Source organism: Dermacentor andersoni, chromosome 1, assembly GCF_023375885.2.
Source record: "Dermacentor andersoni chromosome 1, qqDerAnde1_hic_scaffold, whole genome shotgun sequence".
NCBI classification, from domain to species: Eukaryota; Metazoa; Arthropoda; class Arachnida; order Ixodida; family Ixodidae; genus Dermacentor; species Dermacentor andersoni.
Window position 1 is genome coordinate 92,434,280 of NC_092814.1, and position 24,823 is coordinate 92,459,102.

At 50.4% G+C, this 24,823-nt stretch overlaps 1 protein-coding gene across 1 annotated transcript in view; it reads left to right on the forward strand.

The window, feature by feature from the left end:
- spir (spire type actin nucleation factor) overlaps positions 1-24,823 on the forward strand; it is a 226,912-nt gene that overhangs the window by 59,879 nt on the left and 142,210 nt on the right. Inside the window, exon 2 of the mRNA XM_050191843.3 lies at positions 18,035-18,069. Coding sequence (XP_050047800.1) covers positions 18,035-18,069 — 35 coding nt within the window. The remainder of the gene's footprint in view (positions 1-18,034; positions 18,070-24,823) is intronic.

The window sequence follows — 24,823 nt, forward strand, 5'->3', positions numbered from 1 at the left end:
CGCTGCGCTCTGGCGTTTTTTTTTTTTTTCTCCCTTATTATTCGTATTTTTTTTCCTTCTTCGCTGCCTCATGCGAGCTCGTCTGTCCGCCCGCTGTCTACTGCGCGTTCTGCGCGCCAGACGCCAACGAGCCGGCGAGATGGTTCCACGTTGACCGGGCCGCTGCGAAGCACCGTTTCAGCGGCGGTGGAGGAGGAGGAGCTTCCCCGTGTCGCGTCCCCCCAGTATGCCAGTCGTCCGCGGGGGGGGGGGGGGGGGGGGGGGGGGTATTACGCTGGATTGCCGGCAACGTCGAAGCTTGAAGCTGTCGTCTACAGCATGGGGCTTTCTACGAAATAGTTATCTATGTGAATGCCATAAGCTATGGCCTAATACGAATGTGGGCGCTTGGCAGTTCGACGGCAAACTCGTTGGCACTGCATGCGTGGGGACCGAAAGAGTAAGCTCATATAGACGCGCGTATCGAAGCGGCCCACACGCAACCGCATACTATAGCGCTGTCGTCTTGATACGTTCAGTCCGCTTTTCACGGGCTGTATAGAGCGCACGGCGCCTTATTTTGACGGGCTTCCGAACTGGCGGGTTCGCATCCGCTCATCTGCGCGAGGCTGCACTCGACGTCCCGCCGCGCATGCTCACGAGCGTTTCCCAAAGAGCAGCTCTCGATGCCGTTCGATCTTTGAAGGACTCACGTGCCCGGCTCTCCGAGTGCTCCAGATTCGGACCGGTCTCTGTTAATGACGAATTTCGCCGCGGCCGTCGGAGACGCCTTCCGCATGTCATGGCGAGAGAGGGGTGCACTGGTCATCCTCCTCTGGGTGCTCTCTGCTGCCCCGAAGCTTCGGTTCCAGAAGCTTCAGTTCCAGGAACATCGGCTGCGCGCATAACCTGTATACCTGGGCCGCTGCTGCGGCCGGTGGCTCGGTCGCCGCGCCCCGGCACCGTCAAAAGTAAAAGCGTCGGCACCGAGCATGTCGGCGCTGTTCGTCCGGTATTCTGTCGATTTGCGCGATATTTGTTCCTGCGCCGGATGGTTGATGGAAGGTTTTCGACGTCCGGAACCAAGGTGGCTCGCGCGAAGCACTTAATTGCCGTTGGGATTTGCCTGCACTTTTAAAGGGGGCGTCGCGCGAGCGATAGGAAGTTGCCGCGCCTTAAGTTATCGATTGGTAAAGTATAGCGACGCTTAATTGCGCGAAAAGGCTTTTACATTTAGTCACTCGGCAACTCTCTGCGGCATCTTACTGCCAGTTGCGTGCAGCTGATTTGTCCTTTTTTTTTTTCTTTAAAAGACAAGATCTTCGGCGAGGATTGACAAGAAAATAATTATTGTGTCTGAATTAATCTCTATTTTGCGCATGCATGAGTTGTTGCATGGCATATATAAACCAGTAATCCGGCTTCCAGTAAGCATTCTGTTGAAAGTTAGCGCTTGCGTGTATCCCTTGCTGTGTACGTCTGAAAAAAAAAAAAAATGTGTTCGCGCTAAAATGCTATAGCAAGAAAGTCTTTCTTAGCTAGTTGCCGCCACTTTGCCATATCGGGTATGTTTCTATAGCCTCTTATCATGGGCTGATTGGTGCCCCGGGGAGCTTTGGTCGTCGTGACGTCTTTGGTCGTCTGCTCGCGGTGTGTCTGCACACGTCCCGCCACGCGTGATAGCCAGCTCGTGTTTACTGTAATTCATGCTGCCACTAAAGCTTACGAGCCTTGCTTCGTGTTATGGTTGCTATCGCACTAATTGTTTTGCACTTATGGCGAAATTGTGATTTCTTGCGGAAATAAATCGGTAAAATTATCCAACGGCCGGATCCAACAGGGGAGCACCAGCACAGAAGCCTGATACTGTAACCATGACGCTGCGGACGTTTTTCCTCCATAGTGGCGTGCCTCGTAATCGGATCGTAGTTTTGACACGTTAAATCCCAATTTAATTCAATTATGGGGTTTTACGTGCCACAACCACTTTCTGATTACGAGGCACGCCGTAGTGGAGGACTCCGGAAATTTCAACCACCTGGGGTTCTTTAACGTGCACCTAAATCTAAGTACACGGGTGTTTACGCATTTCGCCCCCCATCGAAATGCGGCCGCCCTGGCCGGGATTCGATCCCAAGACCTCGTGCTGAGCAGCCCAACACCATAACCACTGAGACGTTAAATCCCGGAAACCATTTAAAATTAATAGAACACGTCATCATACGTCAAAATGTAGGCCGATCCTGAAGATGGGGCGGTAAAAAAATTGAGTCCGATGCGATAAAGTGCGGTGCGCTGTCACTCCTCCCTTATCTCACCCGCAACTCGCTAAGCGAAACTTTGTCTTTCATTGACTTCAGCTGGAGGTTGAATCGCCTTCCTACTTTTCGTATTAGTTTTTTCTTCTTACTTTTTTTAATCGCCGGCATAGATTCTCTCGGTATGCACGAAAATTTTTTTCCGTTTCGTCCCCATCGAAATGCGGCCACCGCGGCCGCGATCGAACCCCCGTCTTCGAGTTTAGCACCGCAAGGCATGTAGGTTCGGCATTGGTCTTATAATCATCCTTTGGCTGTCAATTTATCGCTTCCCCCCCCCTCCCTCACTTACCCGTCTCCTTTCGGATGCATGGTTGTCGGCATTTTACTTTCAGCGTTCGTTCTTTCTTTTTTTTTTAATCTGCGTCTGTCTAGCAGTGCAGTGATAAGCGGCATAAAGTACCTGTTAGGGTGCTCTGGATACACTGTTCTCGCCTCTCGCGTGTTGTAGACAGCCTGTTCCAAACAAGACTGATCCAAGACATCGTATTGATTTGATCCCTTTATGAACGCTGAGCGTGGACTTCGATGAATAGTAATAATAATAATAATAATAATAATAATAATAATTTATTTATTTATTTATTACCAAAAGAGTAGCAGTTACTACGTACAGGCCTGCCAAAGCCACAGCGATCATCAAAACATAGAACCAGAAAACATGTATTCGTATATTGCACAAAAATGTAGTAGCTGTTGTTTACAAGCATTGTTACAGATCCTGACAAAGCGTACAATTCACACTGAATTAAAGATAACATAGAGTACGAAATGAACTCGGAGGTCATGTAAACGTCATTCTTGTAGAGCAGTAACACAAGTTCAAGGTAACACAATGTAGGCGCGACACAATGACACCTAAATCTCTAGAACTATAACTCAAATTTAAAGAGGACGCCGTCGCGGATCTTTTTTCGACGTATACATAGTCTTGGCCTGAAATACAGTAGGGAGTATTTTGTAGAAACATAGTGGTATTGTAAGAGTTGTCGGACGATCCCACCGCTGTCAACCAGATGTAGGAGTCGTCGGACGATCTCGCCGCTGCCACCATTTGAAGGAGTTGAAGGTCGTAGAGAGGAACTCGGTGAACAGGATTTATTTACATTATTTACATCTTAGACAAGACATATATCGACAGTCTAGCGTGACTCCCATATGGAGCCCGCAAGACTAACATACAGCAAACAGCTTACGAGCACACAGCTGACTAGTACATTTCGAGCACGACAACGAGCACGCAGCTCACTAGTACATTTCTAGCGTGACAACGAGCACTCAGCTCACTACGAGCATGACAACGAGCACACACTAGCAGCCGGCAATCGCTGCTTATAAGCACTTGGTCCCCCTTTGATTCCAAGCGGACGGAAACGTTCGTCCAGTCATCGTTCGACGTCACCGTAGATGACCCGCCCTTTTGGAGGAGGCGGGCTCACATACACGTGCAGCACACACACACTGGTGTAAAGGTCCGGAGCCGACGTCAGAGGGGCTTCGTAGAACTCTGGAGCCCGCAACGGCGATGAGGCTAGAGGTTGGCGGTTTCAGCACAAAGCCTGCTTCGTCGAACTCCGTCACTCGCAACGGCGACGAGGCTAGAGGTTGGCGGTTTCAGCACAAAGCCTGCTTCGTCGAACTCCTTCACTCGCAACGGCGACGAGGCTAGAGGTTGGCGGCGGCATTCCAAGATGAGGTTACCACCGCTGGCGTAACTGGCTGGCAAACTTGCACTGCAGCTGGCCGTTCTTAACAGTATATACCGGAGCTGCGTTATCGGAAATTTTGTAGAAATATAACTAGATATACAAGAACTGCGCGATCGGAAATCGTACTTTGTGTAACTGATTAAGTTTATCGATTAGAGGCCGTCGATTAACCGGGTTGTCACCTCTAATGGGCGCCCATACTTGTACGCTCTTAAAAAAAAATAGAGAAAGGTCGTAGTAGTTACTGCCTATAGTGTCGCACCATTTGCTACCTTAATATATATAACGGCAGGTGGTAACGATAGAGTTGGATAACTGACTAAATAAGTTAGTCACTGTTACTGATGGGTCTCAGCTACCGATTCCGAACGCAGATCGGACTCAAAAAGTTTCTTTTCTATGACGCACATATCGGATGTGGAATACGCCACATCTGGACCGATATATGCAGCAGAGGTGAGAATCTTTGTATCAGGTGGTGCTAACTGCGTTTGGAATTCGTGGCTCAGACCCATCAGTAACAGTGTCTACCTTGTTTAATCAGTTATCCTACTAACTCTATCGTTACCACCCGCCGTTACACTAAGGTAGCGAATGGTGCGACACTATATGCAGTTACTACTAAGACCCTTTTTCTTTAATAAGAGTGTAGTATATACTTACCGCGAGGGTGGACCATTCTTCGCAAGCGCTCACTCGCGGCGTTGTCGTGTCGTCGTCCGTAGTGTTCCTGCTCCCATGCAGGGACACTAGTCGTCCGCGCCCGTCACGCGAGGAAGGCGCCTCCCCGCGGCGTGCGTGACCGCCATTCTGTCCGCTTTCCTTCCAACTTGCGGCGCGCGCCGAGGCGAGCCCGAGCGAGCGAGCGGAAGCCCTGCGCGGGCTTCTCGCCCGAGTCGCCTCGGGAAGCACCGCGGCGGCTGCCTTTCGCTCTCCGTCCGAAGGCTTCCCTCCCTTCCTCGGCCCGCGAGAGCGAATTATCGCGAAGCGCTTAACCTGACGTCTGTGAGCGATGGCTAATGGACAGCGCATTCGATAGGTCGCTCATGCGGTATGTATACTCATGAAACGAGCCTCCGTGCTCATTTCCACACGGAGAGGCAGGCGTGCAGAACACCGTAAGAACGAGAAGGACTACGCTCCCGAATTGGCTGGCCTAAGTTGGTTCGACATTCTGTGCAAAAAAAAAAAGGGGGGGGGGGGGATAGCGCGAAAGGCAGCGCGGGACTTGACAGGGAAGAGAGCGCTCCCCGGCTTTGCACAAGAAAGGGCAGCACGAACGCCAACTGGTCGACTGAAAGGTCGCGCAGTGGCGGAAAGGGACGGAGAACCTAACGGCGCATGCTCGAGGGAAGGTGCAGCGCCGACACGTCATTCATGGATACACGTGGGACACGCGAAAGTTAAACTGTTATCTTTCGCGAGTTGTACGTGTGTCCACGATTGCGCCTTCCCTCGAGCATGCGCTGTTAGGTTCTCTGTCCCTTTCCGCCATCTGTGCGACCTTTCGGTCGACCAGTCGGCGCCTCTGATTCTTCTGTGCCCATGTATGTACGCCAGCCTGCCGTGCACTCATTTGCTCAGCTTTGTGTCAACTTCATTTCCGCATTGTGCCTGTGGCAACCCGTGCGGGGGAAAAAGAAAAGAAAAGGGGGAAAAGGGGGGCATCCGCAACTGTGCCCGGGACGAAGGAGCCACTCGCATACAGGGAAAGTCTTTAGTTAGAACCTTGTGAAGCGTTTCAAAGCTGGGTCTACCGCAGGAATCGTTTAGCTTCCTATAGCCGCCGTTGAGGAATTTCAGATCTGAGGCAAGCTGCATTCCGCGACCTTGACACATATACCGAGTGTTTCAGCGAACACTTTCAAAATTAAAAAAAAAAAGTTGCCTGTGGCAGATAGCACAATTGTAGTCCATGAGCTGGACTACACGAAGAGGTCGACATTACTTGCGCAAAGAATTGAAATGCTCAATCGACTAATTAACAAAATCACTAATTAAGTTTTCAACTAATTACCTTGTGGTGCATATTGCAATTTACAAATTCTAGCCGTGGAGTTCGCAAGACAGATCCACTTCGAATGAATTCTCAGGACGACACCAGTTTCGAGATATGAATTCCCGAACTTTGCGGAGGAATGCTTTGGCCTTCCAGATACGTTTTTGCTTCATTGCATAAAACGACGTTTTGTTGAGAAAGTGAGCGGAACGACGGTGCATCTCCTCCCAAGTTTGACGGCGCATGTCTCGTAAATGGTGTCTGTCGTCCGCACATTTATTTTCAAGTGGATATGCCTTGCAATCTCACCCGCTAGACATTGTAAATTGCAATATGTGCAATCAGTTAATTAGTTAAAATCTTAATTAGTTAATTTTTGTTATGAGTCGATTATGCATGTCAATTTTTGTGCAAGCAATGTCCGCCTCTTCGAGCAGACCAGCTCATGGACTAGAATTGTGCTATCTGCCACAGGCAACCTAAAAAAAAAAAAAAAAATATAAAGTTTTCGCTGAAACACCCTGTATGTGAAGTTGGAAACACGTCATCCAACAAGTTTCTGTCAGTTGCCAGTTCGAGTGCTTTGTTTATTATTATTTGATTAGTTTTAGCGCACGTGTGTTTGCCACTCTAGTCGGCTAGTTGGCTGGAATGCTTCTTGAAATATTGATCGCAGAAAGCGATGAAGAGGGCGGGGAAAGACAGAAACCGCTCTGATGCCGCACTGGCGGTTTCCTCTCGTCTGTTTCTGTCATGTTTGTAACGATGTGTACAGTCATACGCCTATATGTCGAAGCCCCTGGGACATCCAAAATCATTCCTCATAAGTGTCATACAGTTGTTAAGATCGGACATTGTGCCGCTTGCAGAAGAGCAGGCCATAAAGCTCATTCAACAGAAGGAAACGTTAATTTAACGCGAATCTTGTGGATCCTGCTTGCTGTCAGAATTCGCTCATCTCATCAACCCACTTTGTCCGAAGAAATGTGCGGCTGCAGCCGGCTTTATGACATCGAGGGTCGAGGCATGCACGCTCCGTGTCGAAACCCGTAAGAGACGCAAGGTACAACTGCAGGGCGTCTGATGCCTCTTGTACCTTCCTTGCCAAAATTCTTGGTTCGTCGGCAGGCTCTTCATTGCTGCTGCCTTCCCGGGCTGGATGGTTTCGGCAAGGAAGTCAGTCGTCACTTCCGAGCGCATCATCACGTGTGTGGGCGAGAGTAGTGGGGGGGGGGGGGGGGTATATACCATATCTGTATAATGCGGAGTCCCTACCCTCCCGCGCAGTCTTTGATGGGTATCGACCGGCGCTACCCATGCGCACTGCATGCTCGGTGACGGATGCTTTACATGCGGCCGTTGTAAAGCACCAAATCAGCCGCCGGCAGGTGTTCTTTCGTTGTACAGGGAAATTCGTTGTAGGGGTCTTCGCTGTGGAGGCGTTAACAGCACGTATGGAAGATAGGAATCCGGCCGAGACGTGCTGAATCCTTCGTTATACTGGTCGTTTCGTTGCGGAGGCGTTTCACTGCGTCATACTTCTTAACGGGGACAAAACTCAATCGTCGAGGTGCACTTCGTCCCCGTTCCGCCTTCTTCGTGAAGGGGCACGCGTTCACTGCAGTTTGCTCTCCTTTGCGATTCCATTGCATGTGTTTTCTTTGCGCTGTCCGGGGAAATTCTTTGATAGGGCGAGGTTGAGTTCCTTCGCTTATCAGTCTGTGCGTGAGTGCCCTGCACGCAGGAACAAGCGCAGTTACGCACGCAGATCGCGCTTCGCGTGTCTTGAGCTTCGCGTGTCTGCGTGCGCGCACACGCGTCGAGGCACGATTGCTGTCCCGCGCTACAGGAACGCGTGAGCTTCGCGACACTGTGTCGCCGAAGACGTCGAAGCTCTTCCGGAGGGTTCTTTTTGTTGTTGTTTACTTTTTTCGGCGGTGAAGGATTGCTATGTGGGCCATGACGTCGCCGTGACGTCACGTATAGATCACGATATTTGGGCCCCTTCGTGCGGCTGAATCCCGTAAGTGCTGCCTCGTTTATCTTTTTTTTTTTCTTCTCGAATGCAGTGTAATTATTTGGATTATTAAGCAGTCACCTGGGCATTGTCTGTCCAGCGGGAATGTGAAACATGTACAGTGCTTGGTGATTGAAACGCGATACTCGGACAGCATCGCGGCAGGCGATTTTTGCGCCATGCACTGGGGATCGCTGGGTGATCGCTGAGGAGAGTGAACGCACTCAATTATGATGCATCAAAAAGATTCTCGCTTTCGTGTGACACAAAAATGCCTCATCTCAGTGTCACCTGCGCCCACCGGTGGCGCAAGAAACTACCGGCCGCTATATGTTGTCCAAGTATCGCGTTTCAATCGCCGAGCATTGTACTTTTTGCCGTTAAATGCATCCATTCCTGGATGCCTGCTATTTGGCGTAGCGCGCAGCGGATACAGTTGTGTCGGTGGCGTCACATGCAAGCTGTGCCAACTCTTTGTTCCTTGCGTTTCTTCAGTTTCGGTCTTTTACTTCGTGGATCCGGTACCAGCCAACGTTACAAGCTAGTCTAGTAACGTTGGTACCAGCGGCCCTCTTTTGTCTTCTCCGAAATATGGGGGAAGTGCGTAAAGTATTACGTGGGCCATTTGACGGTTCATTCCTCTTCTATAGGTTTCTTCGCATTGAAACTGTTTTTGCTCACTTTATATTTCCTTCGCTGTAAACAATTTCTCGCGTTGGGGGGGGGAGGGGGGTAAGAACGCAATATTCTTCCTATTGTGGCGTAGCTGCGTACTACAACGTCGCGTATGCATGCAGAACCATGCGCGGGATCGCTGTTTCTGTTCTACCTTTTCCGCGTGGGCTAAAGGTTTTCTTGACGTGCTCGCATGTAGCAAGTATGCATGCATGGACCAGATTTTCGGTCGATCCTGGCTTGTATATGCGATATAACGCGTCTGCTTAAGAAATTAGGAAAGCAAGTATTTTTTTTCTCCTTTTGTATGTTTGTTTGTTCATACTTCTTCGGGGCGTCAATTCGCTCCCTGCTCATCGTCGGCACCAACAGCTGTCGGCCTTGCGGGCTGTCGTTCGCCGGTCGACGCTGCGCCGGACACGCGAGATGCGCGCTCGTCCCCCGACGTTGCAGCGCCGCGTGGTCGGCGGCCTCGCCCTTGAGCCGGCGGCCTTTTGTTGTCCGTCCACCGCGTGTGCGGCCGGCAGTCACGAGCGCCGTGTCGTCCGGCGAGCACGCCAGGAAGTGCGCGCGCCGCTGTCTCGGACGCGGGCCGCGGCCGATGCTCGCGCGGCTGGGACGACGATCGCCGACGCGGCAGCGCTTGTCGGTCGAACCCGTCTCTCAGATTTGATATGCTAATGTAATGGGTGCACTGGGGGGATTAAACGTCCTCCCGCAACGGGGAGGCTACCGTGGCGGGCCCCCCTGCCGCCACCAACGCGGCGATTCTTGACGGGCGCCTCTGGCCTCCGCTTCTGCGGGGCGCTGCGATATATAGTGCGCGTAATGGATGCCCGATCGAGAAGCTATCAAGGTCAGTCAGACAAAGGTCGCAGCCCCCCGCCTTAATCCGCGCTCGTCCTGCCCGCGTCCCGCGTCTTCGACTCGCGCCGGTCGTCGCGGTAGCAGGGTCGCGCCTCCCTCCCTCGCGGGCTGCGGGCCTGCGTCGCCAATCGCCGCACTCCGCATCGAGCGACGTGGCGCGGTTTCACCATTAGCCCACTTCTGCCGGCGCCAAGGTCTCTGCTACGCGCTACACCCTGCGTCATTTCACGTCGGACAGATGGCGATTATGCAAGCCTTGCCGAGACGTTTGTTCGACCGGCTAACAAAAACAAAGGGCGGGAAAGGGGGCGGCACGTTGTTAACTGTATTTGTTTTCTTTCGTTTCCTTGTGCAATTTTAACGGTGCCCGGAGGGCTTGTCGTGGAAAGAAATAGAGTGCGCTGCTCATTTTTTTTATTTCAATTAATATGACGTGTTTTTGTGTGCCTTAGGCGGTCTATATAAATTTTGAAAAGAAGATAAGTTATGCCCTGAGTAAGCGCTCTTGTCTTCGTCTGGGAAACGTGGAGGCCATTCGGAGTAACAAGTGTGCAAGTCGTGCAGAGTTGCGGAGGTACGAAAGAACTTACAACGGCGCTTGCGGATACATGATCAACTGAACGAAGTCCGCTGGGCCGCGCCGATCAGAAGCACGCGATCGCGAAAGGCTGTCACCTAATGAGGTGGGTTCCGTTGCAACCCTTGAAATGTTCTCTATCCGTAGCAAACGCGGCGTATATACAGCGATTAAACAAATTTCTCGTACACATTTTTTTTTCTCTCCGCTTGAAAACTTCGCGTTGATGGACCAACACGCACATATCCGTATGACGCGAGATGCTTTCGTCGAATCTTGTCCGCTCAGCCAGGATCTGGCGAGGTAGTATAGTAGTAGTAGTAATTGTTCGTTTATTTAAATAAATAAAGGAAAGGAAGGGAATTAAGGAAACTACTACCGGCCGCACCAGCTGTCTAGCACGGTCTGAACACGCGGGCTGACCAATGGTCGTCGCCATGAGCGATACCGAGTTGGATACCGCATTTTCGTTTTCTTTGTAGCAATAGAATACCCCATTGAGATAAGGCATGGTCAAATAAATTTTATATTTACTTAATTGTGTTCGATAATTCATTGCATCGATGTTCGTTATATCGAGGTTCGACTGTGTATACGGTACTCTGACAAAGCACAGTTTCGCCATTCTTTCAGCAGGAGAGGGACACAGGGGGTAGAAGGAGAGGATAGCAGAGAGAGTATGAGATAACTAATTACATAAACAGAGTGGCTAGGTAAAAGTAATGCATAATTCACTTTCAGGGGAAGTCGGACCGACACAGTCCCTCGTATTTAAAGGCGTCCGCCGACGCAGCGCGTGTTCACGGACCGAACTATGTACCTGTGGCGACTCGGCATTATACGAACGGGGGTGGGTCGCGCTGACATTTGCTCGTTGCCTGAAGCGATCCCGTTTAACGATTGCGCTTGCGGTTGTTTCGTGTAACACCTCGTGCCACCGACTCCTGTGTGTGGAGCCGCTTTGTCCTCGACAGGGCAGTCGCCACCTTCGTTGCACCTTCGATGGCAACCTGCGCCTCGGGTTTACCTACGGAGCGGAGGCATGCTGTTCCGAATGGCCCGACGCTCGCGTTCGACACAATGCTCCTCTCCGTGTATTGAGAATCGATCAGCTGTGGCGCCCGGAATGGCCGACCCAAGTGCGCTCCCGTGAATGTAGGCCAGCCGCGTGCCTTTTTTCTCGTGGACCGCGGTGGCCGACCGTCCTCCGGTGTTTTCTGCGTTCCTCGGCAGCACCACGGGCGCCCGGGGATGGCCGGAGCCCGCGATTGTCTGCCGCGGGGGTCAGCGGCAGCATCGGGACTCGCGGAGCGTAGCCTGGGTAATCTGATCGGACGCGGCGGCGTCCGTGATTACACGACGCGGCGCCGACCGCTGGCCTGCCTCGCGGCTGACGGGGCGCCGCTTAGGCGGGCGGCGCGCACCCGCTGTCACGATGACGATTCCCTGCGCCATTATTATGCCGCGTGACCTCGCTCGTTGTTCAGCGGCGGAACACGGCGGCCCCGCCGCGAGACCGGAGCGATCGAGGCCCGCCACTTGTGTTCAGCTGCACTCACCACAGGCGGCGTCGCGCTTCTCGAATGACGAGCGTCGGGACGAGTACGGGGCTCCAACGACTGCCGTTTCGCGCCGTCACTCGCGCTTTTCGGTCGTTTTCGTTGACGGTGCCCGCGGCGTTTGTACTGTGCGCTTGCCGAGGTCGCTTATTCATAAGCAGCACGCGCGCTTGACGAAGAGCTTCGGCCGAAATTGCGGGCGCGCTCACTTTCGCCCCGTTTGCTCGCCAATATACGCTGTCTTCTCGAAGATGCGTCCGACAGGCGCCGACCGCGCGCTGCGTGTCGGTCGAGGAACAGCTGCCGTGCGTGCCTGCGATCTTCATTTCCGTTCTTTGTGAAAAGCGGGGCCTCAATGGCGGCTAAACTTCGCGTGCCGACGTCGCGGCCTATGCAGAACAGCGCGGCGAAAGTATGCACGAAACGACCGATCGGCGCCGTTTCTCTGGCCGAGTGACTCCTTTGAACGTGTGTGTCAGGTCAGGGCGTTATTCGCGGCGCGCTGTCATGTCTGTCAAGGGGCCAAGCAGCGCGCGCTGCGTAGCTGTCACCGATCCATCATCGACGGCGGGTTGCGTGAGACTCGCAAAATTGAGTGCTGCCTTTTTTCCTTTGTGAGGAAATTGGCGCTCGGTCGCGAGTGTTATATACGCGCGCGCTGCCTTTCTGTGTCAGTCGTAAGCTTGATGGCGTTTGCACGCGGATTTGTAGCCAGAGACTGCGTACTTTTCTTTCTTTAAGGCGTGCAAACGCAATCGTGCGCGTTGTATAGTCGCGCTCCTTTTTTAGAATGTTGCTTCGATGTGCCGTCTTTTCGACAGAGCACAAGTGCCTCGAAGTTATTAATTCCCAGTGGTAGAAAACGGGTTGCTGGAATCTGATGTATTTTTTTTAATTACTTGAATGCGTGTGCGTTTATTCAGCAGCATTTAGTTGAGAGGCGCTCGCATGCGGATCGACCATCCTTGGCGACGGTGACTGCTTACGTGCCTTCTTGCTGCACAATCCCTGAAGAATGCTCTGCTGCAAGTCATCTTAGCCATGCAGGAAAGCCAGCATTCCCTTGGTCCGACTGGCGCGGCGTATTGTCATCCGAATGGGCAAAGCATTCAACAAAAAACTCGGCGTGGTTGCTCAGTGGTTACATATCGTGTTGGACTGCTAAGCACGAGGTCGCGGGATCAAATCCCGGCCACGGCGGCCGCATTTCGATGGGGACGAAATACTAAAACACCCGTGTACTTAGGTTTAGGTGCAGGTTAAAGAACCGCAGGTGGTCAAAATTTACGGAGTCCTTCACTACGGCGTGCCTCATAATCAGATCGTGGTTTTGTCACGTAAAACCACATAATTTGTTTTTGTTTTCATTAGACAAGGTCGCGCTGGCGGGTTCGTTTTTCAGCCGCGCGGTTAAGGGAGTTCCCAGGAAGTTGGCTTTAGCATCGAAGCTCCTTGTCACGGTGGTACGCCTCCTTGTAGCGTTCGCAGCTCACGCGAGTGACAAGGAATCTTAATGATCCAGGGTGTGATGCCATAGGAATTTGAGATAGCGATAACCGGCCGCCTATCACCCTGCGTGTGCCCTTCAGAGCTTGACATTGGGCAGGCCAAAACGCTAGTGCGACAACATTAGGCTTTCGGCTGCGTGCGAACAGCGCCTGTCATTTACTCATCTACGGTGGCGCGGCACCCGCGTAGTCCACGCGTATAACTCTCTAGTTTGCTGGTGTTTAGCCGAAAGATTTCTTTCTGGGACCGTACATTTTCTCTCCTTTCACGAAAAGAGATTTCAAACTGTGAGAATTTATATATGGTCTGTGGCTGTTTCTCGTTTGTCTTTCGAAATCGCCGCGGTCAACGTAGTTTTCCCCTCCCCGCGTAGCCCTCGGCTGTGTGCCCCCCCTTCCTCTTTCTGTCCCGTGGCCAGAAAAAGGCGGTCATCCCCATCGTCGGCTATCTTTAGTGCGTTCTCCGGCGCTCCCCGTACCGTGTCGCCGACGGGCGCGGCGGCGATTGCAGGCACCCCGTGTCCGCGTGTGTCTCCCCCTCCAATTACGGGCGCCCCCTTTGTGTGCGTTCCTGAGCTGCCACGCTCGCTTCCACTTTCTCTCCTTGACGCTAGAGCAGCGGGCGGTTCTCGCAAGATCCCGGTGCATCGCGGCGCGTGAAGCGCGAGCTGCAGCCGCCGGTGTCCGGTGCCCGTAGCTTCGAGCATCGCGGCACTTGGCGAGTACATATCGGAGAGTCTTGGGAAAGTAGATAAGTAAAATGCGCGCGCGCGCGCTCTGTGCTGTCCTCTCTCAGCGAATCGGTTTGATGCGCAGCCCGCTGTCTTAGGAGCGTTTTGGCGAGTGATTCACCACTGCGCGATTACGGGTCGTTCAGAAAGTGGGACATGCCTGCGTGCGCGCGCGCGCCCCTGTTTGGGAGGGCGCGCAAGGGGGCGGTGTCCGAGGCGCAGCTCTTCTCTCTCTCGCGTCGGCCGGCCACCGAATCCTCTCTCTTCAGCCCCTCGCTAACATTACGAGCTTCGCTATAGGCGAGCCCGTGGCGTCATGCCCGGCATCTAATAGCGATTCACCATCGTGGGCGTGCGCACACGCGAGCTGATAAACGGTCACCGTGCCGTTGTCATGTTCGGGGTTGTATTGCTCGCCTTTTGTGCTGTCGAAACGAGCAATTTGCCGTATCTTCGGGGCTGCAGTGCGCCAAGAGCGCGTGGTATACCGTGTGGCGGCTCTTGTGGGTCACTGTTACCTCCACCGCAGTTTGGACGTTGGATCTTCGGCGGCTGAGCCGGTTGTTACCTTATTGCTGTGCTTTGCGACTGTGTGCGCAGTTCGCGGGGCGCCGTCATCGCGGGCTATTATGCGAGCAATTTCTCACCGTCGTACGCAGTGACGCCAAGTCGACATGGTCGTGAAAACTGAACGCGTCTACACGAGTATTCTCACGCACGCGGATCGACCGTTGTCACCGTGCGTTGGTATTTACGCATATGGGAGAGGGAGTCTCGCCAATATTCCAGCCTATATACGCATATATTGAAACGAGTGTAGTGACTATATATGTCCTGCTCATGCAGCGTGTCAGGCCGCTGAGGTTCAGCCCAATTGGTTCACTTATTAGCACGACGCGCAGTGCATGCAGGCAGGCCCAGAGGCGCATCTTGGTTATGCCGACAGCAAGTTCATGACGGATACAGCGTGTAATACGCACGGCCGTTGTCCTTTTGGCGCATGTCGTTGCGTCAGCCTGCCTGTGCGAGCACTGTCGTGCACGCGCGCCCACGGCTGTCAGCGCACGCCGTGGAGAAATCGTCTCGGCGAAGGGGGGGGGGGGGGCTGCGAGGTTCGCTTTTCGGTCCTTTCGGAACACGCGAAACAGAGTAGAGGATTGCGTGCATCCGGGGTCTTATTATTCCCGGAAGAGAAATGTCGCCGCGGAAGGCGCATTCCTGCCGCGGTCACTCGTGCGGGGAGAAGCGAAATTCTAATCCGACGGGAGCTCAGCGGAGGCATGCCGCCCCCCCCCCCCCCCTTTTTTTTTTTTTTTTTCAACGCCACCACCGCTCCACTGCCCCGGGACAAGACGCCGTCTCCGTGTGCGTGTCCCTTTTCCTCTCTCGCGACGCGGACAGCAAAATGATGCACGCGTCGCAGATCTCTTTTATTTCAAAACCGAGGCCGCGGTTACACGGCGTTATTCTGACGTCTCTTTATTTCTCTTCCGTTTGTGTTTCCGGTGAGAGTAGATTCCGGTGGCTTTCATTCTGCGTTTCGCGTATAGTCCGTCGCAAGGTAGGTCACCGGTTTGACTTCGGCCAAACTACGCTTACGGATGTTCAAAGCCGGTGTGGAAATGCGCCCACCCGTAACCGCGCTTGTAACTACGATAAGAGGAAGGGTGTGGCAGACGTCCACGTTTAGTTTTCGAAGCTGTGGAGCACTTCGTGCAAGTATACGTCAGACTGCCCTGCACAATAATATCGCCGCCAGCATGCCTTACACAAAGGGAGTACGGGTAACTCCTCTGTGCTGGCGTAACTGCGAATTATATTTCTCTCCCATATTTAAACTCCATCGGCTCGAGTTTCCCTTCGCCAGTGGGATATGTCTACTCTGGTAGCGCTTCGAGCCTGGCACTTACACGTGTCGTTGATTTGAGTATTTGATTATGTGCGCCGTCTCAAAACTACAGAATGGATATACGCCGTATGCGAATGGCATCTATGACAAAATTTTAACTACCTCTTTAAAAAGCACCGGAATTTCTGTATATAAGCGCCTTCGCATTCCTCCGTCATGGGCATGCGGCCGGCGTGATTGCATAGCACCCGTCGCTATGTGCGAAGAGATATACAGCCGATATAGCAATCGTGGCGTGTTCAGCGAGACACGTAATTTCGCACCGAACCGACAAAATGAAAGACCGCTACCTGGGAAGCAGGTGCGAAAAGCTTCTGCAAAGTTCACATGTGGAATTTATCAGTAGCGTTCGTTTCACTGGCCGAATGTACGCAAACGAGGTAGCAGTGAGATCCCGCTTTCGCTTACGCTAGTCATTCTTGGAATCCTAAATAACTTGTGACGGTCGAATAAACATGGAATATTACATATATAATAGGAAGCAAAGTGTTTTCATTGACGATAAACTGTACTTATCTGTTGCCGCTGTTTGTATGACACTGAATCGCCGTACATTTGTTCGCACGACATCCTCTATACTGCACAGTAGTAGTCTAGAATTCTGGCATGGTTAACATGTACTTATTTCTTTTTCTCGACTTATAGCGCGCGCGTTTCCGCGCATGCGCATTGCTTTTATTACAACACTGTTATTACAATAGTCGATCTGCTTCTTTGCAGTACCAACGTCGCCCCTGTACTGTAGGCATGAATTAAAGGGATCCGTTAATTGGTGTCTGCGTTGGAATACGAAGGGACACATATTTTCGACTTTCGCTTTTGGGAGCAAATAGCGCACAAAGGCGGGACGCAACGAGAAAATGCTGGATGCGGCACTGCGCGCCGTTTTACCGTTCTGTCTTTAGCGCTGCTTGCTCCCTTAATTAAGCGTGTACGAACTATATCTCACCATATATAGTCGCGTTGTTGCGGCTGTAGCTGTTCACAAGAACCAGCGATGGATGTCGTCTGTAATGCGGCCGCCCGTCTCAAATGCGCCCGTCGTCATTGGAACCGAAAGGAACGCGTAGCTCGTTCTCCACGCCGCGATGAGCAGGTGCAGTGGCGTAGAAAATTGACCTTGACGGAAGACGGCTCCGGTGCAGCTCCCTCGCACATCGCTGGTTAGCGTTAAACGAACTCTCTAGCACTCTTTAGCAGGCTGGCATATATGTGCCTGCTGAATGAACGAATTTTTGACTGTTGACAGTAAAAATTGAAGTCGGAATTTATAGGAAGAGCGACGACAACTTGTCCTGGCGTATCGAGCCGTGGCGTATCGAGGTTATATAATGATGAGATATATATACACAATGCAACTACGGTCTTCTTTTCACCCCTACTTTTTTAACGAATGCAATGTGCATGTGAAAACAGTTCCGGTGCACCGTGGTTTGTGTCCGCTTCTAGTGCGTGATGATAGCGAGCTTGGATGCAGTTTACTAGTAGATACAATGGTTTTATGGTTGTGTTTTCTTTCTCTTTGCTACACTTACTGATAGCGAAACCTATAGGTCCTTTAACGACGAGCCACTTGGGCCCCTAGAGGTGTTCCATTAGATAATGCACATATTAACGATGAGGCACGTAATCTCGCGTAGTGCCTCGAACTATTTGTGGTTGTGGGCAGAACTGGAGATTGCCACGCCCTGCACGCGAGCGGCGGGACAATCGAGCATCATCTTTATTTTATTAGTTCGAATGTGTTATTCCTCATTATGTGTTATTCCTCCGCTGGAGCAGAGTGCAGTGAATAATACTGACTGGAGCAAACGAAACTTCTCCGACTCACACGTAGTGACTATAAGAAGATACGGCAAGTTCGGAGGGGACAGTGTACTGTAATTTTTCGTTACGCAAGCATACCCACCGACAAGTCACAGCTGGTAACTTGTGTTTCGAACGGTGACGTAGTTTAGATTTTTCTTTAATAATCATAACCACGTTATATCTCCAATGTTCGCGAACCTTTCGTACATACTTTTTGTGTAAAGTGCTACCTTATTTAAAGAGTCGGAGACATCTCGGGAGAAATAAGTGGCGCTCACCGTCTCGGAACGCGTGATATGCCGGGGGAGTTCTTGAACTCCTCGCCAATGTCCTTTTCCCTTCATTTTCTCATAATTTTCTTTCTCTTCTCTTTGCAGCGTCCACACGACCCATTGCCACAAGCGAGTACAAGGTGAGCCTCGCGGCGCGCGTCCCTTCTCTGCGAAACGAAAGCCGCGCTGGTTTGGCCGGCGTAATGATGGCGCTGTCCAAGCGGCGGTCGCCGCTCGATTCGAGACGCTTTATTTGTTGCGCGCGTGTGGAGGCTTTGCGCGCACCCGAGCTCGGGAGTACGTGTCGCGTGCACCAGACGTCGCGCTGTTGCGAGCAAAAAAGTTTTGTCGCAACATGAGCGTGCGTTCCGGCTGAAATCAAGGCGCGGTAGGGCATATATATAGTGTTCGACCAGTTCAATGGATTACAGATTACAACATTACAGATTGCCTTAGGGCACATGCTACAGGACACGGCGACACTGCTGAAGGGCAAACGTCTGCCTACTGGAGCTGTAACCAGCCACGCGAAGTGCGCTATATATATATATATATATATATATATATATATATATATATATATATATATATATATATATATATATATATATATATACGCATACGTTGTCACTCGTCTGTGATGCGTGATACAAAAAAAAAATACAATCGATGGAAAGAAGGTCACTACGTGTAATATACTGCCCCTGCATGGTCGATGTTTCGTTGAACGGGCATGGTATAGTACACCCCAGCTAACATTTCAATTGAGTGGTTGTGGAAGCCCTGTGGCTGCGCATGTCAACAGCGTCGGGGAGGCTTTATCGTTCAGCGCACGAAGCTATTGCAAGTGACCAAAGCTTCTCTAATCGGGCAAAGTGGATTAAGGCATTGCTGTATATCTCCTAGATAAATCGGAGCATTTTCTCGTAGCTCACACACGTCAGCTTTAATCTATGTGTGCCGACGTTCTTGTCACTGTTGATGTGTTTTGCTTCCGCGCTGTTGGTGCCGCATCGTGATGTCTCGTCAGTATGCCGTTTTGGGTGGTTCTCCTTCCGAGGGTAAAATTAGTTGGTAGAACTGCAGCGCCTGTTTCTTTCGTTACGCATTCACTTGTCTTGATTCGTTTTTTTTTATTCCTCGTAACAGCGTTAATTGTCGCGTGACTGGCCTACCGGTGAATCGGAGAACGCCCCAAACACGAGAAAGAAAGAAGTTGCAGCATGTAGTTAATTACTTGCGTGTCCGTCGCTTTTCTTCTATTGAATTGCGTCGCGCTAGAACTTAGGCTTTTGGGCAATATACACTGCGAACATATACTAACAGCGTGAAAGAAAACTTTAAAAAAATGAATGCAAATAAGTGTTCGTATAATATCCTGACCTCGTGCTCTTCTTTTTTTTTTCGTGCTGTTAGTACAATGTCTATAATTGCATTGGCAGAATAGTTCGGTGACTGAGCGATAAGGGTGTGCGCCGATTGTGGCTCATATCTAGATAACGGCTTATCATTCACCATTCTACGAAACGTCCAGCAAGCAACATATACTCTTAATGAATTCGCGCGAATATGTGATCTCATGAGATGCGCAATCATTTCTTTCGAATCGGTACGTAGGCTTATCGAATTGGTCCTTATTTAATGGCGACACAGGAAGCGTGCGTGTCTGTGTGCGTAGAGCGCGCTGTTTGTCGGGAGGCCGGTGCTGACTTGTTAATTGATATTTATTGCGCAAACAGGGATGAATGCCTTTTTTTATTATTGATTTATTTGTCAGACTTCTCTTGCGGCTAACGTTCTGTCTGTGGCGCGCGCTTGTCTACACCCTTATTTAAACACGCGAATTGTCTCAACTGTTTGCAAAGAATCGCGCCGCTTCGATAGCGAGTTTCTTGACGAAACCTTTCGTTAGCACCGTGAAAGTTACTCCGTGCAGTAGTTCATGCAAACAGCGCCGACCACGATTTCCGGACATCGTACATTGGGGAGTTGCAAACTGGCCGTGCCAGATATTGCTTTCGGAGGCATTCAGTTTGTTTGTCCACTTCGTCCGACTTATTAGTTCCAGCCGACATAGTCGGATCTTCTATTGCACGTCATCGCAAGGGGAGCATTTTTCTAATCCGATTAAATTTACTCAAGTCATTTTGAGAAGTTGTTAGACGCCTGAGAGAATTAGCATAAAAAAGAAAAGACAGCAGCAAATAAATGAAAAAAAAAACACGTCTTTCTTTTCCCTTTTTCTTTATTTTCATGTTTCCTATAGCTCCTCTGCCACCGCACTGGCTATTATTATTGTGCTGCGTGCTGCCATGTGTAAATGACCGAGGCCGTGAGCATTTGAGTGGATTTATTTACCTAGCGCTGCTGTAATATACGTTGACAGTAGCACTTGTGTGTGTGAAGTAATGAAATAGAAGTGTAGGTATATCCTGCAGTACCCGCTGGTTGCGCGCGCCGCGTTCCTGTTGTGCCGTTTGAGCCATCTTTGCATCGGCAACCACGCGTCTCGGTGGAAGCTTTCGTTTCCTATAGGGACCGAAGTGCGAGTTTGTATGAACAGGCGATATGACGTGCTAGTATGGCCCCGCACCGCGATATGCTATCACATTTGGGAACACATAGCAACGCCTTCTTCTTGTTCTTTCTCTTCTCATTCTTTCTTTCCTTTTTCTTCTTTTTTTTTTTGTACCACCGCAGCCGCTTCTCAACTAGCTACGTTCGAAGCCAGAAATACCAAAGTTTGGACGAAATCTTTGGCTGCGCCCATCAATCCCATGATATCGTGTCTCATATATCATATCGATATCATAAGCCGCCGTATACTGGCTACTGACGCATACAATAGTGCACTTGTTTGGAAGATACAGGGTGCATGTGCTGTGGCAGCCGCAGTTGCTCAAGATATAGCTACTTACATTAATATTACAAAATTTCTGCCGAGTTTTAATACAGCTCCTATGGATTTTTCTCCAAAGACTGTATTGTGTGTAAATTAATTTTTTATAGACTTAATGTGTTTCATAAACAGATTGACCACCGTGTTCTAATTCAAGATCGCTTTCTGTGTGTTATTTGAACGCCTATTGAGTCAGTCAATACGTGTGTGTGTGTGTGTGTGTGTGGGGGGGGGGGGTGGGGGGTGGGGGGTGGGGGGGTGGGTGGATGGATGGATGGATGGATGGGATGGATGGGATGGGATGGAGAGAGAGAGAGAGAGAGAAACAACCTATTCTAGTAATTCGCAGCGCAGGAATTAGGAAGTGGTTCTGACTTCCGTTCAACACGTCCGCGGCATTCTGGCTGCTTCCGATCAGCCCTGTTCAGTTGCCTTCTGAGCGTCCGTTCGGCTTAGCCGTTTTCTTACTGAAGCGGCGCCAAGCAACGGTAAACGTGGTCTGTAATCTGGAGAAGGAGTGTACATTGATACCAACTCCGATGCAGTCTGCAACGAGGCTTCCGCGCTCAGGTGCAGTCAGCAATCGTGCGCTTTGTTCATTGGGCGGAGGAGGTGGAATCTGCGGGCAAGGACAAACAAAGTCGGACGATCCTGGTTTGTGTGCATCTCGGAGAGTTCAGTTACACACGACTGTTTCCGCCGCAATGAGGTTCCACAGTAGCCAAGAAGCTCTTCAACAGCGAAGACGGATTGCCTGTTGTTTTGAGGGCGACGTCGCACCGAGCAGCGAAGATCGATTTCACATTCACCAGGCGCCACTGGTACGCGCATTTCGTAGGAACTACCAGCGCTCTACATTGCCCGCCGTAGATCTAACCTCGTACAATTCAGTTTCACTTCCCGCGGCAGCGCTGTTCCGCATCCGTCATGAGCTCGATTGGAGATGGTTAAAGTTCGGTGCTGGAGCTGCGCATTAGCCCTTGGCATCCATAGGCAACTGACCACGATGAAGCGAGAAAGACGGCGTTTTTCGTAACTGCCTCTGAGTGTATATTTCGACGGCGGTGCTGGAGCTGCGCATTAGCCCTTGGCATCCATAGGCAACTGACCACGATGAAGCGAGAAAGACGGCGTTTTTCGTAACTGCCTCTGAGTGTATATTTCGACGGCGTAGACAGCGCGTAAGGCGAATACTATAGTGAAAGAACGACAACACGAGCGCTTACTAACAACGTTGTCTTTATTGCAACAAGGCAATATGTAGAAACCAGGTACAGCTTCCCCGCATGCGCCGAGCATATCGTCTAGGATAAAAGGCATCGATTAAAATTTTTCTGATGAGCGTGGCGCGTATACTGCCAACAAACGTGGTCGTTGAGAAAGGTTAGGTTCGTGTGTACACGCAGCCCGACACAAGTTAGGCCGGCTATATGCAGACGTGTTAACCCCGAAGGACCCCAGAAGAGTGCGTGCAATGTCGGGCGCACGAAACCGCCCGTAATATGTACCGTTGGAGTCGTGTACGAGATTCCACTGTCCTGCAAAAAGACGTGCATGGGGCAAACCGGACGGTGCCTCAACGTTCGCCTTGGGGAACAGAAAAGCAACCTTCGCCAGAAGCAAGGGAGCAGCTTGGCGCTTCATTGTGGCAAATGTGGCTGCAAACCGAATTTCCGGTCGTTTCGGCTTATCGGCAGATACCGAGTTTAGTGTTATCGGCAGATACCGACAGACTTACGCGCGTTCGATAGCCGAAGCACATGCTATTCACAAACGAGGCAATGTATGCGCGCTAGACCGCTCCTGAGTAATAATCAGCTTTATAAATTGAGGATTCATCCTTTCTGTGCAAAAAACTTTAATCAATGCATTTTATCCTTGACGATATGCTCGGCGCATGCGGGGAAGCTGTACGTGGTTTCTACATATTGCTTTGTTGCAATAAAGACAACGTTGTTAGTCAGCGCTTGTGTTGTCGTTCTTTCACTGGTCCTCGCCTTACGCGCTGTCTGCCCTGTCCAAGTATGCAACACCAACTAGCCCAACGTCGATCCCTCATGCTCTAAATGTATGCTTTGGAATTGCATATATGCGTCTTTAACAGGGCCGCGGATCGGTGCGCCGCGGAAGTTACGGGTATTGGCATACCTGATTGGCTGACTCCTAGCCTTGACTGTATTGCACGGAGTCGGTGAGACCTGCATGTACTACGATTTACGCTGCTTATTGGCCGATTCAGTTATCCTGCTTTGACGCGCTTTAACCTTTTCTCTTTTTTCTTCCTTTCTTTTTTTTGTGTGTGTGTGGCGCGGGCATCGAGTTACTCTTGTTTCTTGCGCAGCACTTCCGGTTCACCTCTTGAGGCGACCGGAAAGGAAATTCAAAATAAATCGGGGAAAAAAGACAGGACAGTACAAAATTCATGGGTTCCATTATAGATACGATATCAAAGTATACGTTTAGTTACGAGTTACTGAAGTGTCTGAAATAATTAGGATTAATTAGAAATCAGTGATTACCGCACACCAAAGCACGGAATAGTAGACTTTATGGAGACCGGCCAGGTGAGGACGACTTTGGCGAAATTCCTGGAAACCCGGAAGCAGAAAGCGGTGGTAATGACGCCACTAATGACGTCACACACAAGAAGTTGGTAGGATACTTAACCGGCTAATTAATGGAAAACGGTTGCCTCCGAGTTCGGATCGTGCGTTGCGTTCGCCCAAAGTTAACCTGAAGAACACCAACGCCGCGGTACGAGTGCCACTAAGAGACACCCAAGTCAAAAATTAGGGTCGCTTACCATTTTTTTTCTTTTCAAGGGCCACAGCGTTCGCTGTGCTTCCGGTGCCACTAAAGATGCATGCGTGCATGCCTGGCGCTCGTGACGTGTGGAGTTCTCCGCTGTTCCTCCGCACTGCATGAGAGCTAAGCAGTGTATGCCCTGCTGCTGCATCGCATATACAACCGTATTCATTGGGAAGAGGAGTGGTGTACCAGTTATTTGTCGCTTGAAAACATCGGCATCTGAGCTCGAGCTTTATAACATAGTAGAAGAATGTGATGCATTAACTGTGTCTTAAACCAGGGATTAACGAAAGGAATGTCTTGCGGAAGTAGGTGGTTCATGTACTCCTGATCTCTTGCGGGTACGTTTCTGCTGTCCTTTATTATACCGTGTTTCTGCATGGTTTCCTGCCACTCAAAACTGTAACGCCTTATACAAGTTGTGTGTTTCTTTCTTTTTCTTTTTTTAGTTGCGTCAAACTTTAAAAAATCACCTCCGGCAGTTCGATGAGGCGGATATTACGTCTACAATAAATAATAAAGCTTTATTGAATAAGTAACATAACTAATTGTTTAGTTAATTACTTTAAGGCACATATTGCGATTTATTAATTGTAGCCGGTGAGTTCGCATGACGATATGTGAACTTAGAAGTCTGAGGATGACACGGGTTTCCAGATAATGATTTTCAAAGTGTGCTACAACATACATTGGCGTTCCAGTTACTTTTGTGCTTCCATGCATAAAGCAGCGTTTTCCTAAAAAGTAAGTGGAACAACTTACTGCAAGTTTGACGGCGCATATGTCGAAACCGGTGCCATCCTCTGAATTCGTTCCAAGTCGATACGCCTTGCAAACTCGCTAGCTACAATTCGCAAATTGCAATATGTGCTGTAAATTAGTAAAACTTTAATTAGGGAGGTTGTGTTAATTAGTGAATTACGCACTTGATTGCGCGCTGAACTAATGTCCGCCTCATCGAGTAGTTTAGTCCAAGGGTTAGAATTGTTCTATCTGCCGCAGGTGATATATATATATTTGAATTGGTGCAGCTGAAAAAAAAAAAAAAAGAGTACTCTGTATACAGGGTGCCCCAGCCAATGCTAACCAAGCTCTTAAAAGTAAAATACAGAATGTACGAGACGGGGACGCAACCAATGATATTCAGGCAGCAGTGACGTACCGCATCATGAAATTTTTTCTTAATT